Source organism: Haemaphysalis longicornis, unplaced genomic scaffold, assembly GCF_048455015.1.
Source record: "Haemaphysalis longicornis isolate Haplotype H1 unplaced genomic scaffold, Haemaphysalis longicornis Haplotype H1 scaffold_8, whole genome shotgun sequence".
Taxonomy (NCBI): domain Eukaryota; kingdom Metazoa; phylum Arthropoda; class Arachnida; order Ixodida; family Ixodidae; genus Haemaphysalis; species Haemaphysalis longicornis.
In genome coordinates, this window is record NW_027526445.1 from 106,417,099 (window position 1) to 106,433,145 (window position 16,047).

Genomic DNA, 16,047 nt, shown 5'->3' on the forward strand with positions numbered 1-16,047 from the left:
AGACAGCCCAGCCAGTGCGCTATCCTTGGCGAGCCCGAGGGCCAAGCACTGGCAGAAGTAGCCTGCAAGGTAGTGCTTTCGTGTGCGTGCATCGCGTGTTTCTATAGTCTTCGTTCCCGCAAACTCAGTCATCGCAGTGTTTTCACATATCAATCGGTAAACGCTCGCATAGTCACGTGGTTCGCTTGCGCTGAACCGAACGGCCTAGCCGCCGCTGGGCGATACGGCGAAACAGTGTTTTCCCCCTCTACTAGCTACGTCACACCACCGCGGCAAGAGAGAGAGAGAGAGAGAGAGAGAGAGAGAGAGAGAGAGAGAGAGAGAGAGAGAGAGAGAGAGGAATTTTATTGAAATGAAAAAAAAAACACAGAAAGTTCGGCAAAGCTCTGAACAAGCGAAGCGGAAATAGAGGCGGAGCTTGTTCGGCGGCGGCTGAGACGTTGCGACGCGGTGAATGACCTTGAAACGCATAGCGTAGTAGAGCTTTCGCTTTAAATGATGGAAAGAGCGCGGATGTCTCTCGGGCTGCTACTCCCTATAGCAGGAGCCGCAGCAGGAAGCCGCCGCCTCGCCCCTTGCGAGCGACCCAGCGGAGCCGCCAAGCCTGCAGCCGCTGTCGCCGACGGGCGCGTTCCTGAAGCGCTTCCCTTACGTGGGATCCCGGGAGGAGTCCCTGGCAGCGACTCAGCCGGCCCGCCTCGCGACGCCTCTGCCAGCAGCGGCGGCTGGCTCAGCTCGGGTTGCCTCGACGGATCCGCCCATCTGCCGGATAGCCTATTACTACGGTAGGTGGGACTCAGCCTGGCTCTCATTCTCTTCGCTAAAGCTGACCAATTTACCCGTTAGACGGGGGAGATGGAGCGCGAGAAACTTTAATCAGAACAGAAGAGAGGGTATCCGTGGTCTGGATTTTCAGTCCAAGACTCCACTGGTGCGACCGGTTGTCTTCACCCTTTCCACTAGCAGAAGCTGCGTGTCTGGGCAGGAGCTGGCCAGCATACTCTACAACTATTCACGTGAGGGGTTGGGGATGCGGGGAAGATCTGGGATCAGTTGACATTCCCAGACAATCGTTTCCAGGCGAATGACATTCGGAGGTGATCTACCGTGTTGCAGATATGGTTTCACTCGGCACGTGGTCTGCTTCAGGACGTGGTTGGACGCCATCTCGCTGCAGCAGAAAGTGTTCGTACAGGAGTGGACGTAGGTGTCAGGGGAAGAAGGCAGGCCTGGATGTTAAATAGCTTCGATATTGTTTTCCTTTAGCGGGTCGGAAGATGGGGTTGTGGGCGGATTCATTTCTAGACCGGAAAGCCTCTTGCGCAAGACACAGGATTGACCGGAGTCTTTGGAATGCCGCTGATAAGCTCGCATTCCCGCTGCTCCGGGTAGGGTGGGGGGAGGGGGAGGGGGGGGGGCTGTGTTTGGGTGGTAGGTGATAGACCATACGAAGTGGCATATGGCGCGGGGCTTAGGAAGATGGTCATTCACATATGCGTTCATTGTGGGTGCTGTGTTTGTACAGAATTGATGAGTTGTAATACGTCCGGGATGGTAGGCCTCCCCGAAGACGTACTCTGTGGTGTTGAGAGGGGTACGAGGCGAGGGGTAGCTGAAGCAGTCTAGTCAGTAGTGGTAAAGGATATCTGCTTAATGGCGTCTGACTGAGGTAGCTTGAAATATCAAAGGTTTTTTTTTCAGCTTTATGGTAATAATGGCCGGGTAGTTGTTCGTGGGTAGCAGCGGCGTGATTTTTTAGGGTCAGTGCGACGGCCGGCCGCTTATTTTTGTGATTCCATTCTGAATTCCTTTAATTTCATCCCCCTTTCGTTTTTTGTCAGTTACATGAGTGTATACACACCGAAACGTAAATTTGGTGGCACGCACCGTCGGAGCTTATGTGACTAATAAAAACAATAACCTGAACTGGATCTGAACACTGACCACGTGTTTAGTGGTGTAGAAAACAGCGCTAACATAAGGATAAAATTCCAGCCACATTAAGAGACAGATGAATCACAGCTAGCATATATTCACAAACGTTCAATGTCGAACTTCTTGCTTTCGAGCGTCGACGCGGGCAACTACCCTCGGATGCACTGCAAGCGAGGAATTTTATATAAATGATAAGTACGGTACTGTTTGTCTGTTTCGTGCCTTCCGTTTCGTTTCTGTGCGCTGTTTCTTCGTTATTACTGTAAACCAACTGCCCCGTCTTCAAGCCTTGGTACCGTACTGTATTCACGGCAGAAGACCTGCAGTACCTTCGTTGATATACTGTGATCACAACCACCACCACCACCGTCTTGGTGGTCTTCGTTAACGTCCTCCCCAAGACGGTCTCTCCCACAGGCGTTCTTTCGCTCCTACGCTGCGTTGACCATCTGCATCGTTGCTCTCTAATTCGAAAGCACCAAGTAGCCCACAGAGCGAAAATGCCGGCGTAGGCATCAGAAACCGTCGGAAGCGTTTCTTAGCAAGAGGCACTTCACTGCGCGACTAGAAACTCTGCTCTAGCGAAAGGTGACCGTCTACGCCACTACACCGCAGATGACTTAAGGGAGGGGAAGAACGCAGCCGAGCCAACAGACGGGCGGAGCAATTACTCATCGTCAACTCTTCCGGGACATGAGGACGGTGTTACATTGGCCAAGACGTCCCGTACCGAGCTCCGTCGCCTCCGTCAAGTAGTGGTAGCGTGGTAGACGACCAGGAGAGCTGTCTCGTAGTTGACGACAAGGAGCCTAGGGCAAAACTTCACTGGTTTTACTGCATGGCGAGAGACGAACAGCGACGACCCAAGAGCAGAACCCTTCCGGGCAAGCTTATAGCTTGACTCAGGCTGAGTAGCGCTCCTCACGGGAGCCCGATGCGGTCTCACATGGGTCGCTAAAACGGCGGAAATTATGTACAGAAGCGCCAACGGCGTAGCCCCCTCTACATTTCTTTGCACGCATCCCGAACAAAGTACACAGACGCGAGGACACACGTTCCCTGTCTCGTGATAGCCGGCTCACGTTGAGCCTGAGAGAGGGCGAGAGGAGGGATCTCTGCTAGCGGCTTCCGCTCGCAGATTCAAGACTCAACACGATACCCGGTAAAACAGTTTGTTTTGCGATTGCGGCGGGCGTGTTTTGCCGGCACGTGGGCCCGTGCGGCGGACGCACTCCGGCTCGTCGAAGCATGTCTCAGGAAGGTGGGCTTTGCCGCCAAGCTCCCGGACCTTACCCGCACTACACCAAACTCGCAGCACGCGCGCACATTCAATCTGGCGATGATCCCCATGGCCACTGCCTTGTCCTCCATCGCAGATCTCCACACCTCTATCTATGCAGACGATATTACGTTATGGGTTAAATCAGGTAGCGATGCTCTAATCGAACACACAATCCAGCAAGGCGCAGACATTGTCCAAGCAACTGTGTCTCAGTTAGGCCTCCAGTGCTCCTCGCACAAATCCGAGCTACTTCTTTTGCACCCCCCTTGCAGGCAACCCCCCACGGAACCCCCCATCACAGTTTACGTCGACAACCATATCGTCCCTCATGTCTCCTCCCTCCGCGTGCTAGGTCTCACCATTCAGGCCAACCGGGGCAACGCGACCACCTTAACTAAACTCCGATCGCAAGTACTTCAAACACTCAACCTCCTAAGAAGAATCACCACACGGCGTCACGGCATTTCCGAACCTGAACGCTTGCAACTTCTTCATTCCTTCGTACTCTCTCGCTTTACGTTTTACCTCCCGTACTGCAAACTCAATGCCTCTGACAAAACAAAACTAGATTGCCTACTACGACGCATATACCGAGTTGCTCTTCTAATACCTCCCAGCGCCCCCACCAGCCGTCTATTAGCCCTGGGCATTCACAACACCGTCGAAAGCCCACCGCACAGCCCAGATAGCCAGACTATCGCGCACGCATCCCGGCCGCGCCCTTCTCGCAGCGGCCCACCTGACCTCCCCTTTCCCCTCACCTATGGCCTCCCTTATTCCCACTACGCTACGCCAACTCTTGCATGTACGCCCACTGCCTCGCAATATGCACCCCCACCACCACGCCGACCACCGACTGGCCAGGGCTAGACATCTGCAGCGCACATTCCCTCCCTCCCAGCATCATTTATACGTCGACGCAGCTAGCTACCACGATAAGCCGGCTTTCGCCACAACCGTCATTTCATCGCTCGACAGCCCTCCCTTGGACGCACTCACGATACATACAACATCAGCTACCGCTGCGGAGGAGGCGGCTATCTCCCTCGCCCTAGTACAGTCTCCCACACCCAGAGTTGTCCTTTCGGATTCTCAGTCGGCAATTCGCAACTTCTCTGCAGGGCTAATCTCCCCACTCGCCCTCAAAATCCTCTCCCGCAGAACACCATCCCACCCCGTGGCTCTGCTGTGGACCCCGGCCCACACGGGAACAGACGCCAATGAAGCGGCCCACCGTACAGCTCGAGCTCTTGTCACCCGAGCAGGCCCTTCTATTGGCTCTACCCACGGCACCCCCAGCTTCCGGGACGCTCTAGTCTCGTACCGGGATATTACGCAGCACTTCCGCCTCCTCCGCAGGATATATCCTCCCCCACACCCTTCCCTCACCCATGAAGCCGCTCGCCACTGGCGGCTACTACAAACCCACACAACCCCCTGCCGAACTATCCTTCACCGCATCAACCCCAATCTCTACCCTTCGCCTCTTTGCCCTCAATGTCTCCAGCCGGATACCCGCTACCATTCCCTTTGCGAGTGTCCCCACGACCCATTTCCCCCTTTTCCTTCTCCCTTACACTGGGAGCAGGCCCTGGAGAGCTCCGACCCGGAAGTGCAGTTGGCACTAACCAACCGGGCCGCCCAGGTCGCGGAGAACATCGCATCCTCCGCCACCCCTCTCCCCTAGACCCAGTTTGCAAATAAAGTGTTTCTCCTCCTCCTCCTCCTCCTCCGCACAGGGTATCGGCGCGCTTAATCGTAACAGCACGTAGAGCATGAAGGTAATTTTGGGAAAGGAAAAGGGAAGAGAGGTGGATTTATGAGGGGAGGAAAGTAGAAGACGAGGGGAGTATGACGGGGGAAAGGGAGTAGAGCCCGAGTGGAGGATACGGGAGGGACATCAGGGAGGAAGATGTGATAGAAAGGGTGAAGGGAAGCTGAGGGAGTGGCCGGGGTGTGGGGATGCAAGGGTGGTGAGAAGAGGGGTGGGGGGCGGTGGGGGAAGATAATTCAAATTGTGAGTGTTTACCGCGCCGAAGGCACGCCTGGGCGGTATGACGGGAAGTGTAGGACTGAATTGGGGGTGATGTCAAACGGAGGATGTGAGAGGGACAGAGGAAGGTGAGTGAGGAGGGGAGAGCAACAGCCTGAAGATTTGGATGGGAGGGGAGCGTTACATGGTTGGGGTGCCAGGAACCCTAGTCTTTCGATAATTTTTGCACTGGGGAACCTATGCCACGGTTCAACACTTTTAATCGCGATAAATTCAGACGAAGGACAAGGAGAGCTGCTGATTGATGAGTGCCGATTAAGTTTCAAAGTTTATTTTCTGGAATTGCAATCGAATGTGCTGTACAGCGTACTATACAAGACGTCCCAAAGTTGGAAACCGCAGCGGGACCTCCTCTAGCTCGAACTAACACGTTAAGTTGTGGCACGATGTTACTGGAGGTTTAAACGACTTTTTCACTAAGAAATTTCCCATGGGAGGAACCTTGGTTCTCGGATCTATGTAGCCAATGAAATGCCAATTCATCATCATTAGACATATCATAGTGAAGATCTGTGACAAATTTTACATGTTGTTTTATTACGAAATGTGTTAGTCTGATTTAAATAACTACAGAGAAACATTGGCGGTATGGCAACATTATTGCTAATTGCGTCAATGCTTCTGCTCGCGCGAACAAGCGCATTGTGTTATTTGTTGTGATGATCACAGCAAGTTAGCTTGGTTTTGGGTTATCTGTAACTCTAACAGCAACAAATAACGGATGGCGACTACATGATTGCAACTAATTTTTAGTAGCCTCATCCGCTCCCTCAATGAATAATCTGCTAAAAGTCAGGGTAAACTGCCAACAAGTTCAGTGCAGACCAACTGATTCCCCGAACACGAATGCGCGGGTTCGATTTCCAAGAACTACCCGAACAACCTGTCCGTAATATGAATAGGTGTATCTGTACGGTTTCAAAGATCTAGGGAGCATATGGGCTACACTATATAGTCTCAAAGGCCGTCTGTAATGCTGAAGGAGAAAATTGTCTATGGTCGATGGACATGGTGTCCACGTGTAATGCGGGAACAAAAAACACTGAAAAAAAGTGAATTCATGCTGTTGAAGAAAATTTACAGGCACCTTAGCAGTTAATTATGCCTTATGCTAAAGAATTTCCAATTTCCGTGAGGCAATCCAAAATACGCTGGTATTGTTTAATCTCACATCAACACGAATCGGACAACCCAAAAATCAAGGAAACATCCCAAGTTGATATTGTGGAATTCCGTAATCCAAGTCCAGTTCTATGTTAACACTTGTGAAATCGCAGTCACTGACCAAATGAAATGTTTGACGTTTAGAAACCGCTATGGGTTCATTATTCCCAAACTAGTAGTTATAGCAAATCTAGCCATTATAGGTTGAGCAGAAGTTGGATTTTCCTGATTGAGTTTCCGTAGCCCCGAACGGATAAAAAAATTACTTTCGGAAAGTTGTGAAAGTATGACTGAGTCGCGAATTTTTTCTTCTGCTTTAGCTGTGAAAAATGAAAAGTAAAATGTCCAAAAGTTTTTGTTTGCAACTCGCCCCTTCCCTCAGCAGGATTTCCCGTCCACCCAACAATAGCCTCCCACGTATACCATCAACCCGCAACCAAGTTTAAAATGGTGTATACGAAGGAACGCAACAGTGTAGGGTAATTATCATCGTCATCATATTATCATCGTCAGCCTGCTCAGGTCCAGTGCAGCGCGAAGGCCTCTCCCATCGACCTCCAACCGCTCATGTAGTGCGCCGCTCGAGCCCACTCTTGGCGGCCGAATTCACCTATGTCATCCCCCCGTCCGATTAATGGCCTTCCTCTTCTTCGTCTAGACCAATCTCTTCGTATCCACTCTGTTACCCTAATTGTCCGCCGGTTGTCGGTTCGTCTCACTGCATGGCCAGCCCCCATATCTTTTCCTTTATTTGAACAACTGTATCTTCGGCTCTAGTTTGTTCTCTGATCCAAGAGGCTCGTTTCCTGCCTGTGAGTGTTGCTCCTAACATTATTCGTTCCATGGCCCAGTGAGCCAATCTAAGTTTGCTTTCCATTTGTTCAGTAAGGCACCAAGTTACAGCTCGGCAGCAGATAACCAACGTGTCTAGTCAGAGTTCTAGAGAGTGGCTGAATTGGCTGTGCCAAAAAAACTTCCTCACTCGCACTCCTGGGGCGGCATTCTCGTAATTGTCCGTTCTGAAAACGTCCGTTTTGCGTCCGTTTTATTGTGACATATATACTTCCAGTTGTAGGCGGGATTTGGGTTGACTTTTGCACAGCTGTGCGCGTAAACACATTTTAAACGACTAAACTTATTTTAAACTATACTTTGTGTGTTTATTGTTCCGCCAGCGAACCAAGGCGACGAAAAATCGTCTGCTCCAAATCGTCTGCTCCCAGGAGCCGCGGCTCATAGCTCCGTCGTGCTTGATGGCGTCACATCCGGGTGTTGGCTTTTAGCCAATGAGGGCTTGCTCAAAACGGACACTTTTGAAACGGACACAAAAGGGACAAAACACGAGAATACCGCCCCTGGTCAGCAAAATAGGCGTTCCCGTGGCTGTTTCTTCACTCGGGCACTTTTTCTTTCTTCGTTTATTCTAAAGCAGCAGCTTAGCCGATGAACTTCTTCGATACATTAGTTAGGGCGAAAAACTCTAGCGTAACTCAGTGGCCCGTTCAAGCTTCGCGCGCCTTGCTTTGTTTAAAGGTAAGCAGCCGACACAGAAGTGGCGACGCCTCCTCGGGGACTCGAGAGCGCCATCACCGCGACAGGTTTTCAATGTTTGTGCCGGCAAGCGCGGCTTATAGGGACGCCGATAGCATCTCGACTGGTCGACTGTATACGCATTTATCTGGCTTCCTGCGTGGTACGTATGCAACGAACTTTCGGTGCCAGCCAGTTCCAGCCGCGTGTTTTTCTCGGAAAGGCCGGCAAGGCTTTCGTTTTTGTCGCCAAACAGCCACGCGACAAACACCGAGCGTTCGCTGCGGTCAAGTGGCGGATAGAGTTGATGCGCTGTACGACTGTGCACGTTGTTGCCAGGTTTTGTTTTTAGGTGCAGCTCCAGTGCCTAAATATGGAGTGGACGTGAATGTACAACAAACGTACAGTCAAGGAAAAGGAAATTCGAACACGAAAATATGGAGCAGAACTTGAAATATTGAAAAATACCGTTCGTTTATGTGAAATAATGGCGCGCTATTTGTATATCTGGAAAGCCACATTTCACAACTTTGTTTGTGCAATAAATCCATGCGTCAATTACACCTGCACGGGGAAAAGTCGCGTTATTTGTCTGTTTTGGTTAATATTTGCGTGTTCGCATTTCATTTGTGCATGGCTGTACAGTGCCGCGTGTAAAAAAGAACGTTCGGGTCACGTCCGTGAACTACTACTGGTCGGTCGGCCGCGATTTGTTGCCGGTCGAGTTAGGCAATAACAGTAAGTGTTTCTGGAATTAACTGCTGTTTATTAGGGCAAAGCCCCTTAGGGGCTGAGGCTGTTGGTGTCTCTTGTCGTCGTAATCGTCGTTCGTGTCATGTAGTCACGGTACTAAAACACCGGGAAACTCGTTCACCCCTCACGCTACAACGTAAAGCGTACTAAAAAAACCACCGGGACAATCATTTTCGCCTCCCTATTAGAGCTTCGTGCTTACAAGACAAGAGATTTTTACACCAAAGCTGTATACCTGTACCACACAGCGGTTTCATCTCCGTTGGCAAAAAAGATAAGGGGCCAAGAATACACTAATACGCTGCATGCTTCGCCCCTCCCCAGGTTTCACGTTAGTGGAGACGGCCCGGGCTTTTTTTTTAAGAAGAATGACTGAGAATAGGCAATGTGTCAATTAAAAAAGCTGGGTGGGCATAACGGTAGACACACTCGCCCTAGGAGGGGGGTATCCCTGGTCGGGGATACTCAGGTCATCAGTGTCAGTGTGGGCTCTGGTCACCAGGTCATGTCTAGAACAATTAAAAGATATTCCTCTGGGCGCTTACGTCTGCAACTTACGCTCTTTGAAGGCGAACGCATTATGGCTTCGTTCGGCGGCACTTATGAAGTACTTTTTTACAGCTGCAACGTGTTTGCGCACCTTCTTTCTCTTTTCTCTCTTCGTATTCGTTGGTTGCCACAACGCAGACCATTCGGGACTCCGCACTGAGAAGCTTCGAATGTGTGGCAGGAGACGCGGCATGAATCACTTCTGCAGACAAACATGTAGGCGACACTTCACGCCGCTATGCACTTAGGCAGAATCAGAGTTCTCCGAGACTGGGGTGCACGTGTTACCCTCACAAAGGCCGTCACGTGTCCCCCTTAGATACCCTGCAGAGGATAAACAACGCCGGATTATGCGACTCTCGAGATATTAGAACTTTGCCCTAAAAATGCCTAGGTGTTTACGAAGTAAGCAGACGTTATAAAAAAGAACACTACGTACCCTTCCAACTGCCCTACCTGCCACACTCCCAATACGACTTTACATCTTCTATGGGCATGCGCCGACCACCCGATTCCACCCCCCTTCCCCCCCGGAGCAGTGGGAGTGCGGGTTGACCAGCTCGGGACTCCGGACACCTGATCTCCTGGGCTTGAGCAGCTTTCGGAACTGAGAAGAGGCCACCCACCTATCTTTCACTTTTTTTGTCGGCTCAAATAAAAGCGTTTTTCCACCACCACCTCAAGGAAGTGGTTGGAATGTAATCTGGAGCTTTTGACTATCTCAGTGTCAGTTAAAAAAGAAACAACGTTAGAAGAGTAGAAAAGACCTTTATTCGGCCGAAGCTACAGGCGGAGCATGTCGACCGCCTGGGCGACCAGTCTGCGCGGTTTTTCTTCCCCTTTAGAGCCAAGCCAGGCGGTCCAGGTGGCGATGGAAAGGGATGGAAAGGGATGTGGAGGGATGCGAGTTGGTTATATCTGAGCCGCCCGGCAATAGAATAGGCAATGAGGTAAATCAGCGTAGGCAGCGGCGCTGTTGGGACAAGAGGGGTCAAATCTACAACGTTATAATGCAGCAATATGTAGGGAAATTTATTGTAATCGCCAGGCTGGGCCCACGATAATCGAGTTTCAGTCATTTAAAAACGTTGCACAAAAGAAATGTGTGCAGCTTGCTCTATTGGTGCAACACTGGAGTGAACAACGAAGCTTGTGCGCTCTTCCTGGTAAGCCGCTTCTTCTTTGGGTGTGCGGACTTTATTCGGTCTTCAAATGGGAGCCGCTCGTGTACGCACGGAATAGAGGAGGCAACACGTCGGTCGCGATTGCGACTGCTCCGATCTTTAACTCGTCTGTGATGTCGTGGCCAATCTAGAGATATGAGCGGTTGAAAAACAACAACAAAAAGCATTAGGAAAAGTATTTTTAGATGCGACGCTGAGAGCATCTCTTGTCGGCGGCCCTGTCGGCGGTGCATCCGTCGTCGTCGGCGTCCGCACTCTCCTCCGCTCACCCCCTCTCCTCTCCGATAGCCAACACTCTCTCGTGAGGGGCATTGGATTGGAATGGATTGGATTGGAAAAAAGTGGATTGTGTTGGATTGTGTTGCGTCATAGCCGCGGCAGACGCACTGGCACCGGCGCGTGCCCAGGTGAGAGCGAACACTCTCTCTCAACATCTGCGGGTGTGCGGCCCAGCGCGCTCTCACTCCGCCAATGGGCGGCGCTGCGCGCGGTGCTGCGCATGTGCAGTACTCTCTCTCTCTCCGCGGTCTCCTCTCCTTCGGGCACGCTGCGCATATAACCGGTGTGCCGCTCTCCGGCGGCCTTTCGGTCGACGGTTGCTCTCCGCTTGCGCTTGAACCCCCCTCAGCGTCGTATCACACCAGGGTTCCCGCGAGGGGAGGTGGGCGTAATTTTTGGTTGTTTTTTTAACCATGGTAACACTGGAAAAATAAACAGAGCTTCTCCGGGGACGTTCATTTGGATGCGACCAATCTGCAGTGAGCAAAACGCTTTCTGAAATCAATGATTTGACGTGAAATCGTGCACATATTTTGAGAGCGGAAGCTTTGCTGTGACTTTTGTGATGCAGTAAGTAACAATTATATTTTTGTAGTGATATAGAAGAAAATTAAACATGCGCTAAAGTGTCTCAAGTGATTATTGAAGGCTTCTTCACTGGTGCATCGTGTTTGCGGTTCCGTCACGTTCACCTGTCATGCGGCAAGCATCCAGATAATTGTTGTTCCATGCCGGCACGATACAGGGTTAGTGCTGCAATTACCGCACCTTTCTGCTGCTCTTGGCGACCCGCATTCGAATTCCATTCAAACCCAAATAAGTTTCTGTGTATATATTTTATTTACTGATTCTCTTTTGGCAGCGGCCATAATTTGTTCCATTCGTGTAGGGCATCAGCAACTACGGTGACTTTTCGCCATTGATGAGACATTTAAGGCTTCCGCCTCAGGAAGGATGTCGAATTTTTAATAGGTTTGTCCGCAATCGTCTTCAATTTGTCATATTTTTCTGAAGACAAAAAACTGATTTAGAAAACCTGATTTTTTTTTCACGGCCCTCAAAATTTCACGAAACCTTGCATCTCTAGGCCCATCTCCGCGTTCAGTCTTGTCTGTGGCTCTGAGAGGGGAGAGCGGAGCGCGCACTGTTTCGTAAACAATACGCTCTTTAACATAGACCCACACCTTGCTGCCATCTTTTCAATTGTTAAACAATGCGTGTTTAAAAGGGCTGTCTTCCCTGCTTGTACTTTGAGTAGCGAACTCCTGTGTGATTACGGTCTCTCTTCTCTCCAGGCTCGGCGACGGAAGAATCGGTCCAGAGCGCAAATGTAGCTCCACCGCCGGAGAGGAGCTTTTCCGGGGCGCCTCCGGCCCCCATGCTTCAGGTAGCCCAGCTGGCTCTGCCGACGACGACACTGAAACAGCAGCAGCAGCAGCAGGCGACCGTGGCCCTGTACCCTCGGCTGCGAGGCCTCCTGGACAGACAGCACCCGCAGGCTCCCCAGAGGTCCGGAATGCAGCAGCAGCAGCAACAGGCCGCCACGACGACCACCGTGGTCGCCTTCAACGCTGCCGCCATGGGTGGCCCCGTCTCGGCCGGAACGTCGCGCCTCCCAGCGACGCCGGTCTATTACAACGCCTTCCTGCAGCCGCTGCCTGCCGCTGGCCAGGTGCGAAGAGTCGCCTCTTGTCATTAGGAGTGGTATTTGTGAAACGGACGTCGATCAAGTGGTATGGCCGCAGGCGTGGGGAACTTGGCGTTGGCACCACGGGGGGCTCGTGAACTGGTTAGCAAGCGAGTGTTACAAAACACTTGTATTCTATGGTTCGACGGAAGTTCTGTGGTCGGGTTGCGAGTTCATAGCAAAGTAGTGGTCACTGACCAAGTCAAATTCACACTTTTTTGACGTTTCGGATACCCTGCTGCATCCTTGTCCACAATGAGGCGAAGCGCGACGTCGTCGTTGTTTTTGTGCCTTCAAGATGAGTCCTAGTGATCGCGGGTAGATACCGGAAAAAGTACTCTGTTGAAGCTGCCCTCTATAGTACAAGCTGTAAGCCGGTGTCAGTGAATCGCTCACTGTTGGGAGGTATTGGTGAAATATAGAGCGGGTGACTTGTACAAGATTAGTCTAGGTCATAGGGGGTATTGGTACGCAGCTGTCGAGGGAGTCGCAGAAGTGGCAGTTAAGGTTATTAGGATGGTTTAGTGGACACTGGAAACGACTACTTGTACAAATGAATAGGCTGCAGCAGGAGAGAATCGCTCGTTGTGATTAGGAAGTCTTACTGGAATACAAAGAAGGCGAGTTTTACAAGTGGTTGGCTGGTCGGGAACTATCAGAGAACATGACAGCGCTTGAATTGTATTAGCGGTGGGCCAGGTGCAGTAAGTGACATATTTTAATTAACGTGTACTGGTGAAATATATAAAATCTAAGGTTTGACGAAAACTCGTCTGGTCGCGTGAAAGATACATAGTGAAGAAAGTGGTTGTCGCCGACCAAAGGTTCAGTTAAAAAGGCTAAAAAGACGTTTCGGCTTCCATACGGAAGCCTTGTTCACTCTGTCGACCTTGTTCACCTGTTGGCCTTGTTCACCGTGTTCACTGAGTGAATAAGGCTTCCGTATGGAAGCCGAAACGTCTTTTTAGCCTTTTTAACTGAACCTTTGGTCGGCGACAACCACTTTCTTCAACTATGTATCTGGTGAAATATAGCGTGGGCTGGTGAAGTGTTAGTCGAGGTCCTTAGAGAGCATTCAACAGGAGAGCGGGAGAGTTGTACAAGGCACTGGGTAAGTGCGCAGAATGTTTTTTGTGAGTGTAAGACTGCGTTATTTGCGTACCATAACAAAGCTGAAAATAACGCGAAGAGAACCCCAGGAAGCTCTTATAACTGGCCGCGACCGTGGGTGAGTAATGCGGTCGCAAACCCTAAGAAACCGGTTAGCAACACTGTCTAGGGTACGAATGCACATTCGGTATCGCTATGAAACGCGGGGAATCGTAGTTTAAACAATGCCTACATTGGGCAATAGAATTGCAAATAGTATTGGATTGCTGCCCCAGAACGACTTTAAGGGCGATCTCCTGTTTTTTCCGTGGCCCATTTCTGTCGCAGCCTTGCTGTTTCCGCCTGGAGGTAGCAGTTAGACGTTTTCCGCGAGGCCTTTATTTTTAAATACCAAGATTTTTCTACATTTCAGATTTATGCAGTACTTCACGTGTAACTAATTACAGTCTTTGTAAAAATTTTTGGTCAAAAAATCGAAAAAGAGCGTAAGCCTCAGAAAATGCGCAAGGCTGAAACGTTTTAGGACAAAATGATGGAGAAACCCCCTTTCTTTCTTACTGTCTTAAAAATAATTCTGTCGCAGATAAAGGTTAAGCTTTTTATATTAGCAACATCTCGCCCAGGAGCATTTGGCACGGCCCAGAAAGTATTCACAAATTCTTTATGTTGCCTGTAACCATTATTCTGTTGTGTTTTATTCTCATGCTGTGCTGGCGTCTGAACGGAAGCTGTCGATTAAAGATACGATTCTAAGTATGAAATATAGGCAATGACAGTTTCACAGCTAGCGTTCTTTGCAGAAGAGCTTATAGAAAACTGTTATTTGCGTTCTGTGCCCCCTTGGCCTTCGAACAATGTTGAACAGTCCTTCCGTAAGTGACATCGAGTTTGAGCCAGTGTATGACGGCTACTTTCTTCTTAACTTTCATAAAAAGACACGACGATTGCCCCCCTAGAAGACGAGGCTACAGAAGCTGCCAGAGAGATGGCTGTTGTCAGGATACTAGTACTTCAAGAACTCAGCAGACCATGACTCAACACGTGTATGCAACGTTAGCGCCGCCCCAAGCGTCGGTTAACTGCCCTTCGACCCCCCCCCCCCCCCTACGGTGTAGTACCGCTATATGCTCGGGGCATCGAATTAACAACAAAGTTTGAGAGCGATAGTGTAGGAATAGCTGTGAGTGGACCCCTGATGATGCTTAAATCTTTCAAGTCTCTGGCTGATTCATCGCTGTAGGTTTCTTCTGACAGGGTTCAGGCTAACGGGCAAAACGCGGAAAGCTCTAGTGAGTATTCCTTCAAGCGCCTGCCGATCCTTTCGTCGCTATTTCTCGCCGCATCGATATCGCCAATTGACAATCACGAACGGGTAATCAGTCACCCCCGCCGAATCAACGCCCAGGCGGTTTCGCCGAGGTCTGCGGGGCCCAGCGTGGCCTCTCCGTCGTCCGCGTTGTCGTCGAACAGCGCCCAGGCCGTGCTGCCAGGAAGTCAGCCGCAGGGCCAGCCGAGATTCCCCAAGCCCAACCTCACCCTGCTGCTCACCCCTACGCTCAGCCACGCGCCACGGCCGGGGTCCACGCTGGGCCCCCCGGCCATGCTCCACCATTTCGCGCAGCCGCCTGCCGCGGCCTCCTCCGGCCCGCTGCGACACCACGTCCTGCTCGCGCCGCCATCGGCGGGCCACTTCGGCGTACGAGGACCGCCCGCGCAGGCGTCCACGTCCACGATGCCGGCGGACTCGGCGACCAAGCCGCGCCGTACCAACACCGGTGAGGCGTGTTCACCGTCGGTATAGTTCGCTCGATTCCAGGATCGATAGCTTGGACTACCTATAGGTAGTTTTTTTAGATGCGGCGCTGAAAGCATCTCTTGTCGGCGGCCCTGTCCTTCCTACGTGCGTCCGTATACTTGTTGTCCGCAGCCACTCTCCCCTCTCCTCTCCGATAGCAAACACTCTCTCGCGAGGGGCATTGGATTGGATTGGATTGGCTTGACTTGGATTGGATTGGATTTGGATTGGATTGGATTAAAGTTGATTGAGTTGGATTGTGTTGCGTCATAGCCGCGGCACTCTCTCTCTCCGCGGTCTCCTCTCCTTCGGGCGCGCTGCGCATATAGCCGGTGTGCCGCTCTCCGGCGGCCTTTCGGTCGACGGTTGCTCTCCGCTTGCGCTTGAACCCCCCTCAGCGTCGCATCACACCAGGGTTACCGCGAGGGGGGGTGGGCGAAATTTTTTGTTTGTTTATTTGATACCCACAGCGCAATAAGGCATTACAGTGGGGGGAATACAACATGATTAAAAGACAGAACACAAGCTCAATTTGCACTAAGTACAGTACAGCCTAACCAGCTAGTAGTAAGTACACTCAATACACAATGTAACGCAGATTGACAAAAAGCTATCGATTCTGGAATATTGTAGCGCTCATAAGCGCTGCAATATTGTGTGTCACTGAATAAGCCAGAAATCTTGCTGGTAATCCTGCTCACGAATTAGTTAGTGATCAATTGGAAA

At 51.0% G+C, this 16,047-nt stretch overlaps 1 protein-coding gene across 2 annotated transcripts in view; it reads left to right on the forward strand.

Annotated features, from left to right (window-relative positions):
* The window catches only part of LOC144150098 (uncharacterized), a 76,410-nt gene that overhangs the window by 42,249 nt on the left and 18,114 nt on the right, over window positions 1-16,047 (forward strand). The window contains exons 6-8 of one of the 2 annotated variants that reach the window (XM_077681910.1): window positions 542-785; window positions 12,025-12,401; window positions 14,932-15,301. In XM_077681910.1, the coding sequence (XP_077538036.1) occupies window positions 542-785; window positions 12,025-12,401; window positions 14,932-15,301 (991 nt within the window). The remainder of the gene's footprint in view (window positions 1-541; window positions 786-12,024; window positions 12,402-14,931; window positions 15,302-16,047) is intronic. The other variant, XM_077681912.1, reaches the window with a different exon arrangement.